This window comes from Mastigoproctus giganteus, chromosome 14 (assembly GCF_048544385.1).
Source record: "Mastigoproctus giganteus isolate SK-2022 chromosome 14, ASM4854438v1, whole genome shotgun sequence".
Classification (NCBI taxonomy): domain Eukaryota; kingdom Metazoa; phylum Arthropoda; class Arachnida; order Uropygi; family Thelyphonidae; genus Mastigoproctus; species Mastigoproctus giganteus.
The window spans coordinates 67,197,868-67,210,758 of NC_143588.1; the positions used below are offsets into that span (position 1 = coordinate 67,197,868).

The 12,891-nt window shown below is 36.1% G+C and overlaps 1 protein-coding gene across 1 annotated transcript in view; it reads right to left on the reverse strand.

The window, feature by feature from the left end:
- Positions 1-679: 679 nt before the first annotated feature.
- Positions 680-12,891, reverse strand: part of LOC150075191 (interleukin-1 receptor-associated kinase 1-binding protein 1-like) — a 53,305-nt gene continuing 41,093 nt past the window's right edge. Inside the window, exons 4-5 of the mRNA XM_090388394.1 lie at positions 8,678-8,877; positions 680-935 (exon numbers count right to left, since the gene is read on the reverse strand). Coding sequence (XP_090244520.1) covers positions 680-935; positions 8,678-8,877 — 456 coding nt within the window. The remainder of the gene's footprint in view (positions 936-8,677; positions 8,878-12,891) is intronic.

The window sequence follows — 12,891 nt, forward strand, 5'->3', positions numbered from 1 at the left end:
CTGGGGATTTAAAATTAAAACCCATTTTAGTTTACCAGGAAGAGGGCTAAAGTACAACCCAAAATCAACATAATTCATTTTTCAGAATCATTTTTCATGATTAAATTAAATTAAATCAAATCAATTTAGATCAATTAAATTCATGATTTTAATTGGAATTTTAAGTTTAATTTTGATACGTAAGTAGTTACCACATAATTATATACTTATGTAAACAGAATATTTTATATGTACAAATATTTGAATATTAAATATTTTGACCGACATTTGTGCATTTTTTCACTACCGTTTATTATTGATTAGGAAATATCCTATGGCACCGACCGAAACTCACAAATACATATGTTACCTTATGGGAATGCAGTGCTCGCTTAGCGCGGATTCACTTAGCGCTCTGTTTTTCCAGAACGAATTATGAGCGCTAAGTTGGGGGGGGGGGGTCACCTGTATAAATAATTACATTATATTTACAAATGTGTACAACTTTTATTTATTTTTTTTATTTTTTTTCAAGATTTCATAAAAATGGTTCTTTTCAAAGCTTGCACAATGCTTTGGCCTTTTGTAGAAATTAAATCATTAATTTGCCAGCATTCACAATACTGCAGTGCTATGGAGGCTGATATAATAATATCTACAAAATTCTTAAATTTAATTCTGATTAAGTTCTGTACTTTAGTCAATGTTTACTTTTAATTTCAAACTTAACAGTTACAGTACTTTCAGCAATCATAGTAGCTCTAGCAAGATGTAGGCGAAGAGGAACTGCATCAGGCATCAAAACATATTTTGGATTAGTTGATTCAGTCCTTGCTGTAATGGTATTTGATTCTTCAACAATCAACAGTGGCTCTCCAATAATCATATCAAAGACTGATGCCATTTCTGTTGCTTTCTGATGAGCATTCTTTACTGCATCAACAGCTGCCTTCTTCCTTAATAGAAGCATGGAGAACTGTCAGTTTAGAAGTATACTTAAGTTTTACAAAGATCAAAGATATTTGGAATTTTACTGATTGTTTGTCAATGAAACACAAATGTGGTGTACCACATTTACTGTATATTTTCCATTGTCTAACATTCTTAACCTTATTATTGAGAGGAAAATTGAGGGAAAAAAAAAATTTTTTTCTATGTATGTGGTAATTCAAGGAAATAACATATAGTACATACTCAGGTATTCACATTAGGTGGGAAGAGTCGTGCATGTTTATCTCCACTCTTCACCTCTCCAAATAATGTATTATTAAAATCATAGTGAAGAGTTAAATTTCTTTTTCTAAAGTAATTGCATTATACTAGATATTTTGGATGGGCATCTACTTCTGCCACCTGTTTCAACAGAATGTGAAAATGCTGGACCAAGTGCTACATTAAAGATGCCAATACATAAAGGCAGTAGAACTGTTATCAGAGGTAAATTTTTATATAAGTTAAAAACCAGGAGACTTCTCCCCCCCCCCAATATTTACATCAAAATACTGTATGTGTATATATATATATATATATATTTTTTTTTTTTTTTTTTTTTTCTTAACCCTGGAGTGGTAGCATGGGAGAAAAAAGTATTCCATACTTTATTTTATTTTTAATCAGTGAAGTGCAGAGTTATGAACTGCAGTGGAAAGCAGTTTTTGTGTGATAAAGATTATTTCTTCAATAATTACATTTCAAAAGCAAAACGTTGACAGGCATTCAAAAACAAACTGAATACATATTATTTTAGACTTTTTCATGGATTAGTCTATAAATCAAGCTTAATTTAATACTGCAAGTTATTTTTGAAAACACACACATACACAGCATCACTTGGGATTTATAGCTATAAGACGTAGGATATAGCCCACCTTTGATATTATGCTATGGACAATACCTAGCATTATTGAGACTTGTATATTAGGTCCAGTCAAACTTTGAAACACTAAACCATCCAGCTATGCTGTGACTTGCAACTGTTGCAGCTTATTATGTATAGTATTTTCACACCATTTCACTATACTTTTCATTAGTACTAGTACTGGCACAATATGATATAAGACTTGCATAGCACCAGCCAAAAAAATAAATAAATAAAATAAATAATTCATTTGCCTATTTCTTCCAACAATTTGTCCAAACCTTCTTTAAAATTATTCAAATTTCCCACCTCCACAACACTAGGTGGACATTTATTCCAACAATTGATTACTCTTTGGCTGAATGCAAATTTCTGCACATCTATTCTGCAGCCACCATTTTCCAGTTCAGATTTATGCCCCCTTGTATGCTTCATCCTAGAAAGAGTAAAGATGCCATCAACATTCAGTTTACTTAGCCCTTTTTAAGCTTTATACACTTCAATTAGGTCACCTTACAAAGCCTAGTTTTCAGAGACTACAATTTACGGAATCCCCAATCTTTCTTGTTAAGAATATTCTTTTGTGCTCTCACATAAAACATTGCTCATCTCTGCACCCTTCCAGTGGATCTATGTCCATACTCTGTTTACCTTCTGGACAATTCACATCTTGATTTTCTTTCTTTGGTGGAGTTTACAAAAGTCTTCTCTATGATTAACCTCTATGAACTTTCTCATTTTGGCATAAAGCTTTTCAGATAAATTCACCAATGTAGCGTTGAACTTCGTATGGTTCTGAACCAACTCCATAACCAAGCCTTTCACAAATTTTAAATTATCACCTATTATCACTCAACTTTGCAGAACAAGCTGCAGAAAACTAAGAAATTTTATGCCAACCTTAGAAGTGGCATGGGAGAATTTCTATCCTGAAATAAAAAACAACTCTGTACAAAACAATCAAACTCACAACTAAGAGGCTATGACCTTCACACAGAGGGGATGGTAATGAAAATGACAGAAATGAAAGTTGCCAAACATAAGATTTCATAAAAAATAAACATAGTGGGATACTTTCTCCCACACTATCATCACTCTGCATTAAAAAATAAGTAACATATAAATTTATGAAAGAAAAATAACACAAGATATGCTTATATGTATGTAATTTCCAAAAAATAATAATACTGTAATTGTGTACACTATACATATAAACATTCAGAATGCATGATTGATATAAAAGTTCAAAAAAGGTTTCATTTGGAATTGGATGTACTTTTTCCACTCTGAACAATTACTTTGAATCTGTTAGAAAAATCCTTGATGAATTACAGCATGTAATCAATGAAATTAGCAAAGAAACCCAGTTGCCATAATAAACAATGATCTGATGCATTACAGACATTGTATATTTAGGTTATTCTGCACATCAAGCAGGTCATTTTCATAAATGACTTCAGTTTTTCTGAGCAAGTAACAAAATAAAATAAATCTGCAAATTGAATTTGTAGATTTATTAAGAACTTAGATTCCAATTATAATTGTATAATTAGAATTTTACAGCCACAATACATTTAATTTTATTGTAAGATCAATTTGTAACAATTGATAAGCCACTCTGTATTTCCCCCAATCATAGCTGTTAATATCAGCAACACACACACACACACACACACACACACACACACACACACATTCAATTTCTGATCAATAAAATAGGGACATTAATGCAAAGATGTGATTGTATGTATACTTAGGTTATTCATTTCCAAGGATCTCTAAATGCTTTAAGACTTCTGTAGCTGCTGCAAGCCGATGAGTTTAATTGAAATTTTATCGTATTTTTGATTAGTTAGCATATTAATTTGTGTTTTACAAATAGATTAAATAGGCTTAGTGGCATTCATTAGCTTATTTTTTTTAAATGTAGCTAGTGATTTTATAAGTTACAACTCGCTACTCCTACGCTATTGTAGTGATGTTTTAGGTAGGAATATTGTAGTGTAACCAGTAAGTAGCTCAGAAAAATAGTAAGGTTTGAATTGTAACAATTAAGTATTTTGAAGGGTTTAATCACCTCTTGGGCATATATCTATTGTATTTTTTGATTAGTTAACTTATTAATTTGTGTTTTACAAATAGATTAGATAGGCGTACCGTACTCTTACCACTAGCATATTGGTGTTTTGGCTGGAATATCGTAGCATAGAAGAATAGTAGGGTTTTAACTGTAATAAGTATTTTGAAGGTTTTAATCACTTTTTGGGCATATATCTTTTGTATTTAGTTAAGGATATAACTAATTTAGCATTGTGATCATTACGGTATAATGTAAAACTATATAGCAGAATACGTATTACTGCATTAGCTTAGCTTGACTTAACATAATATTGTTTAGTCAAGTATACTATACTAAATTAAATCAATTCAGTTAAATTTATTAACCTTATTCATTTTCATTGTTAATTAATTAAATCATATTTAAACAGAAATCATGCCCCAGACTAGAGCAGCAAAGCAATGTGCACAAAGTAGCGGGTGTGCTGTGGCTCGTGGGAGAACCAAAGGGGGAAATTCTCTAATGCATCACAGCCTAAAGAAATGTGCAACTTGTGATACGTTTGCAGACTGTTCTGGGACATGAGGACATGATGTTGCCAAGCAGGATGCCTTTGTGTGTGCTCAATGTAAGCAGTGTGAAGCTAGGCGCCAACTCAGCGTTGTTATGGGACTTTATGAGAGCTTGAAGGACAGGGTAGATGCCCTCGATGGACTTACGTTGGGGGACCCACAAGCTCTCAGCTGCCCACATCAGTGCCAAAGCTTGCACTTGATCATCCAGCAACACAGTGGCAACCGTCAGGGCAGAATGCACTGGTCCCACAGGAGCTAGTTATTGTTAGTTAACTTAACTTATTCCACCTATCCTTTTTGCACAATATATTGTGCAAAAAGGATAGGTGGAATAGGAACAGGGTATGTCTGCCAGGGGAAAAAGTTGATGACGTTGTAGAGAAGATATCATCTTTTAAGGGCACAAAGGGTGATACTGTTGTACATGTCGGCACTAATGGCATTAAGAGTAGTAGATCTGCAGACTTAACAAGTACAGGTTAATGTTGAAAAAAAGTCACAAGTTGTCAATCAATTCGGCTCTGAAGAGGGCCGAATTGATTGACAAGGCTCATGGGGTAGAATTTTTCTCAGCATAGTCTGTGCTTGTTAACAGGAGAGATTGTTTCTACAGGGATGGGATACATTTAAATAGAAAGGGTGCAAGAATATTTACTGTTGCTATTGAGGCAGTGTTAAGTGGGTCGGAAAACTGCTAGCTTGGAGAGGGGGGGATTCACAGACTAATAGATTAATGATAGTCACAGGCAGAGGTGAGAGTGATTCTTGCACAGCTTCTATTGTAATGAGCAGCAGCAGCCTGCAAAGCGAGGTACTGGGAATTTCAAGGACTGCTGGGTGTCATCATGGAACAAGGAAATACATGGGTTGTGTTAGGATAACTAAGAATAAGAATACGTGTGTGTATACTTGCATGTACACCAATGCTAGAAGTATGGTTAATAAATTTAATGAGTTTGAAGTGCTGTTCAAGACATCAAAAGTGGATATTGTTGGGATATCAGAGATGTGGTGCCACACGGATATAAGCAGTGCAGAAATGGAATTTGGGGAGTAGTGTGTACAGAAAGGATAGACAGGACAGGAAGGTAAGAGGGGGTTATGCTGTTAGTTAAGAAACACAAAATCTAAGGAAGTGCATCCATTTGACACTGGTGGATAATGCAATGTTGAGTCAGTGTGGTGTGACATAAGCACTGGGAAAGGGAAAATGAGAGTAGGTGTGTGTTATAGACATAATGAATCTGATTAGTATAACGAGTAAATTTTGCAGAGTAATAGAGTGGGTTAGATTGTGTTATAATGGGGGATTTTAACTTCCCAGATATTGACTGGAACTTGTGGATTGGTCACTCGCACACTAGCAAGACTTTTGTGAATTTATTGGATGACTGTTTTCTTCAGCAACATGTCCAAGAGGCAACCAGAGGGAGTAATACTCTTGATCTGATTATCAGCATTAAGAATCTGCAGATAAAGGAATCACTAGGTGGCAGTGATCACAGTGTACTGATGTGGGATTTACTTAAAGATGTAACTACCATCAGGGATAAGGGGTAGGGTTTTTGCTTTGATAAAGGTGACTACAGTGGTCTCTGAGAGTTTTTAAATTCTATACAGTGGGATCAACTGATGATGTTACCAACAGTAAATTCTAAATGGGAGGCCTTCAGACTTAATCTTGGATGATACTAGGCGTTTCATACCAACTAAAAAATACTGTTCAAGGTTTTAGGCCTAAATGGATATCAGATGAATTAATGTGGCTTGTAGCAGAAAATAAAAATGCATGGGATGCATATAAATTATCAGGTGACACAGAAGTCTATGGCAGCTATAAGCGAGTCTGTAATGAAGTCACAAAGGAGATCAGGCAAGCGAAGACAGATTACGAGAAATCTTTGGCAAAGGATGGAAAGAAAAACAGCAAGGACTTCTTTACTTATGTAAACTCTAGAAGGAAAGGGATGAATCAGATTTGTCCACTTAACATAGATTGTTTGACTATTGATGATCATGCTCAGGTAGCTGATAAACTGAATTTTGCATCTACATTCACACATGAGGAGTTATTTCAGGGGGAATGCCTATCAAACTCTAACAGCGGGCTAAGTGATTTTGTAATAACTGAGAGCAAAGTGGAGGAGAAATTGTTGAAGTTAAACATAAGAAAAGCACCATAAATTAAACATAAGAGGTGGATGTGATCTAACCAAATTATGAGGCAGCCAAGGAAGTAAGCAAACCCTTAGCCATAATTATGAGAGCTTCCTTGGACTCTGGGAAGGTCCCCATGGACTAGAGATGTGCAAATGTGCCCCCAATTCACAAATGGGGATCAAAGGGTGACACAAGTAATTACAGACCTGTTAGTTTGACTTTTGTTCCAGGGAAAATAATGGAGTCACTGGTTAAGAAAGCAATCAGGATCATCTAGACAAGACTGCAGTCATAGTTCAGACACAGCATGGGTTTGTTAAGGGGAAGTCTTGTCTGGAAAATTTGATTGATTAGTATGATGTGGTGACAAAGGAATTGGATGCAAAGAATAATTTTGATATCATATACTTGGATTTTAGTAAAGCTTTTGATACTGTGGCACATGGAAGACTACTGTACAAATTGGAGCAGCATGGCATTAAGGGCAAGTTGTTACAATGGATAAAAGGATGGTTGAGTGGGAGAAGACAGAGTGGTTATCAATGGACACTGCTCTTCATGGACTAATGTTATTAGTGGAGTCCTCCAGGGTTCGGTGTTGGGCCCATTGTCGTTTTCTGTATTTATCAATGATATTGATCAAGGTATATCAGGGTTAATGGCTAAATTTGCAGACAATACAAAGGTTGGCAGGGTTGTTAATGATAGTACGCTACTGCAACAGGATCTAGAAAAGTTGAGCAGATGGGCTGAGAGGTGGCAACTGAAGTTTAACAATGACAAATATAAAGTACTGCATATAGATAGCAGTATCCCCAGAGTAACGTATTAACTGGGTGGTACTACACTCAGGGTAGTGGAGAATGAAAAGAATCTGGTGGTAATTGTGCAGTCAGATATGAAATTTTCCGAACAGTGCAAAAAGGCTACAAGGGTAGCTCATGGTGTCTTGTCAATGATATACAGGAATTTTGCTAGCTGGGATAACTGGTTGATTGTCCCCTTTTATAAGGCAATGGTCAGGCCACACCTTGAGTATATGAGTACTGTATATGGGTCTGGAGGTCTCATTTTAGGAAGGATGTAAAACTGCTGGAACGAGTACAAAGGGGCAACGAGATTTGTGAGTTGAACAAAAGGTTGGTGTTACCAAGAAAGGCTTAATTTCTGTAAATTTGCAGCTTCTGGAGACTAGGCACCTGTGAGTTGATCTAATTGAGGTGTATAATGCCTTGAATGGATTGAGCAAGCTCAGTGTTAATGGCATTCTTCCTCTTGCTCAGATTACTCACCTGAGGGGGCATAAATTCAAATTGAGGAAAGACAATTGTACAGTAGAATAGATGTGCGGAAATTTGCCTTTAGCCCAGTGGGTGGTTGATAGGTGGAACAATCTTCCATCTGTCGTAGTGCAGGTCAACAACTTAAATAAATTCAAGCCAGAACTGTTGTTTTTGGTTTTTAGGAGCATTAGCAACTAAGGCCATATTGCTCCGGGATATGTGGTGGTCATTCCCTGACCTTTCCGCATCCTCCGTATTTGGTGGTGACGGGCTCGAACCCCGGTCTAATCAAGAAGCGTGTGCTACGCACTGCTGCTCCTTCCCACCTGGCTACGGAGGTGCCAAGGCAGAACTAGACAAACATTTGGAATGAATATGGATGAGTGAAATGGGAAGGGTTTTTTTTTGGCTGTGCTATTTTTTTTTTGCATCATATGCTCTACTAATGCTAATGCTGAATGATGTTGTAAAATACAGTTAAATCGAAAAAAAAAAAAAAAAAAAAAAAAAAAGCTTAGCTTACAGCTTACTGTAATCTTATTCTGCAGATCTGACATACCTCATTATTTAAACCAAAATCAATGTTTGGGGGGTAGGAATATGTTTAAAGGTTTGAGTGTTAAGCATTTTACTCAACTTCATGTGAAACAAATATACATATAATCAACAAATGAGAAATAGGGTTTTTTTTTTTTTTTTTTTCTAAAGATTACCTTAAAAAATACTGATCAGAATCCAAAAAATGGCTCTGAAATCAAATTACCTGGAAGCTTTTTGAACAGAAGAACTATGAAAAAACTGAGGTGTTGTGATTCTGACTGTATTGTCAACCTTCTGGATAAGGTAAACAGCTACTGCTTGACAGTCCTCAATTTTATTAAATAAAGATTCTACATCCACTTGCATTCGATAAGAGCCAGCATCTTGACGTAAAAGAGACTGGGTCATACTTATATCCTTGTCCTAAAAACAAAGGAATACAATTTGCCAGTGTATGGAAACATTAGCTTGTGGATTATTATATTTATAATTTTTTTTAATATGTGGAACACATTTTATAGCAATTGCATGAAAACACAATATATTTATATTGTATAATTCTGGTGATTAGTGAAGCAGAAGCAGCAGCTCTGATATACTGTGTTTAGCTGTACTTTACACTATACACAAGACCTTATATAAAAAGTTCAGAAAAGTTTAATTTTTAAATTCTTGCTTTTCAGTGTGGTGAATTGGACAAAATACCTCATGAAGTCTGAGTTATCAGTAATAAATATTATTTCAAAATCATAAAATGTAATCAGGATCTCCCTCTACTGATAAATGTTTATGCAATATTAACCTCCCCTCCACACACACATTCACCAGCAAGCAAACCATAGTAATATCTGTTTATAAACAACTTTCTCAAAATATTTGTTAATATTCATTATTAGAATGAAGTCATCATGAATTTTAATATACCTCCAGTACAGTCTTCAGTTTTGATCCACATCATTTTTAATTGGAAAAATATAGCCATAAAAAACTAAGGAATCCATGTTGGTATACATAATGTGCCAACCACTGGCCATATATTATTTTTCCTCCAAATTTTGGCTTTGATTTTTCTCACTTTATGTTTCTCCACATTGAAAATTTGGTAGTCTAGGCATTTTTTTTTTTCAATAACAAAGTATTGCTGTTATTAAAGGTATTTGTTTTTTTATTGGATGAAACGTAGGCAGGTCATACATAACAAAGGGCAAGTCATATGTGTAACACAGAGGTAGTTTCAAGAAGGCTTTTAATTCAAAACCCCAATATATAGGAGGGCCACCTTAAGTATGTTTTGAATTAAGATATGGCTATATGATGGCCATTTTGGCTGTAGTGTTGCAATCTGATCCCACAGATGTTCAATAGGGTTGAAGTCTAGGCTCTGAACAGACCAGTACAACTTAGGTTGTAGATAAAGCAGTTCTCTAATGACATGAGATTTGTTGTGCCGACAGTGACAAGGCCTCTTTCCATAATTTTCCAAAATGTCCAAACAGTTTGTGTACTTCATGGTTTCAGTCATTATCATCAATGGACCAAGTCTGAAACAGCCCATCAGACTGCATCTGCCAAACTTCATGATCAAGATGATATATTCCAACAAGAAGCACTCCAGGCAATTTTCTACACCCAAATGCATCAACCAGAATGAAACATTGTGTAGCAAGATTTGTCACATCAATAGCATCTTCTGTTGCTGTTCTAGAGCCTATGAATGTCAGGAACAACATTTCACATTGGTGAACATGATGCTGTATTTATGCACAGTCGCCTTACCATTGAACCTGCACACAATTTTGTGGGAAGTTCCAAAAAGTTGCAGTTATGTACACAGAGTGGTTACTGAAGTGGCATCCATCATGCCATGTTAAAAATCTATAATGTTCTAATTCACATCCCAACCAGCTTCTAATGTACTGCTGCTGAACAGTAATAATAGTTTATAATAGTATGTCTGGGCATATATGTGTGCATAGGGGCTTTTGACCTAGTAGTCTCAGTATTAATGGGAGGGCGTTTAAATAGTTTTGCTCATATAGTGTAAAAGTATAATTAAATATGTTTTCGTATAGTTCTAGTAATTTTTCTGGTTTTTTTTTTTTTTTTTATATCTTGAATAATTTGATATTAAGTATATACAAAGACACTTCTATGTTTGTAGCCAAAATTCAAAACTTAAAACTATAGAATTTATTGTAACACAGATCAACTTGGACTCCACAGAAAATTATTCATGGCTAGAGCAGCTCCTGCCATATCTTGAGTTGTAACTCTGCATGTGTGCAGAGTTACAACTCAGTATATGTGCAGCATGTGAAATTTTCTGTAATTAAAAGTTAACTTTTTACTGAGTTATCAAAAATTACATATAATGAAGTGATTAAATTTTAAAGCTTGGATGACTTTAACACAGACCTGTACTAATAAAAAAAATGTCAATACAGACTTGTCACACATGACTACTAATGCAAATACAGTATAGCAAGTCTTTGTCACTTAATATGTGCTCATATTTCCAGTGCTATTATTGAGAACTTTTGTGCAGTTTAATTATGACAGCATAAGCATCAAACAGATTTTGTAATTTATTTTTTAATTTGTGTTGAATTCTAGTTTTGACTAGGCAGTTAGCATAAATAAATTTCATGATCCAAATATAGCACTGGAGGTTTCATCTGCATATAACACCCTGATTTTCAAAATATCAGAAAATGCAGTTAATAGGAAATTGGTCTTCATTTAGATATGACAGCAGTAGTCTTCTTTAGGATTGATTCCAAAATGTGTGCAAAGGTATCCGTGGTGATGTCAGTCAATTTCATTAAGTTTCTTACATAACTTTTCAATGAATATTTCCAAATGAGCCCACAATTTTTCACTGGATTCAAATTCAGTAAATATTCACTGCATATATTTGGAACATTGTCCTGTGTATACAGGCATTGTTATAAGCAAAAAGGACTTTGTGCTCTGGATTCATATTAATATTAATAAATTATTGTGCCACAGAGCAAAAACAGAAAGAAAATGACAGGTTGCAGTTAAAAATACATTTAATGTTACATAAATATATGTTGATGTTCACACGAACAAAAACAAGTAAAAATAATAAAGGAAAGTAATACATAGCTTTCGCACTGGAAGGCGTACTTCATCAGTTGTGACCATTAATCTAAAACATAGAACTCTATGGGCATGCTATGGCAGTCATGTATGATGAATTACATGTAACAATTAGCTGTTAGAAGGGAAAGCTTGTAGTTGTAGCTGTAATGCCTGGAAACGTTTGAAATGCCAATGTTTGTCAGCCAAAAGGATGGTCGTCTCGGTAATGGGATGGTCACAACATCCTCTGTTTCTGTTAAAGGAATCGGTACAGCATGAAATGTGCAGCGACTCCAACCAGGCATGGCGACGGTAGTGGTGGGACCAATCAATAATTATGACATTGCGGCGTGGGTCAGTATCGTGCTGAGTAGACCAGTAGTGTTCAGCAATGGCTGAGTGCTCCACGTCCGCTAAATGGATAGCTTTTTCATGTTCAGAAACACGACTGCTGAGCCTTCTGCCAGTTTCCCCACTGTAGCAGCCAGTGCAGTTACGGCAGGAAATACAGTACACTAATCCACAATGCAGCAAGGGGAAACCGATGTTTTCACTCTTGTGATGAGGGATCGCAACTTCCTGCCCGGGAGTTGTAAACACTTTATCCCATGTACTTTTAAGACTCTAGAAATCTGTTGTAATAGGTTCAGGTAGAAATGAATAGAGGCGGTCACGGTGGAGTAATTACTGTGCATGGTCCTGTGGGTTGCTATGTAGTCACAGGCCTGTAGGGCACTGGTGGGTAGCCGCACCTCACAAGATCTTGTCTTAACCCTAGTAGTCTCAGTGCATCTCTCATCCACAGAACTAGAGTAGGTCCAGGCACGGGTTAGCAGGGCTTGTGCTGTGCCGAGAAGATGGCTGCGTGTGCGTACTGACCGGTAGTTGGTTAACTGGCCAGCACACATCGGCTTGTGATAGACTGTCTTCAAATGCGTGCCCCACACACCGGACAAGGGTATCCAAGTATAGAAGGGTACTGTCTGACTCCACTTCGATGATGAATTGAATGAAAGGCAACAGACCATCGAACTGGAGTCAGACAATATCCTTCCCGTGACCATGTAGCGAACCACAGGACCATGCATAGTAATGACTCCACTTCGACCGCCTCTATCCCATTCTACCCGAACCTATCACAACAGATCTTAAAGGCTCATGGGATAAAGTGCTTACAACTCCCAGGCAGGAAGTTAAGATCCCTCATCTCAAGAGTTAAAACATCGGTTCCCCCTTGCTGCAGTGGGGATTAGTCTACTATATTTCCTGCCGTGACTGCACTGGCTGCTACGTTGGGGAAACGCAGAAGATTCAGCAGTCGTGTTTCTGAAC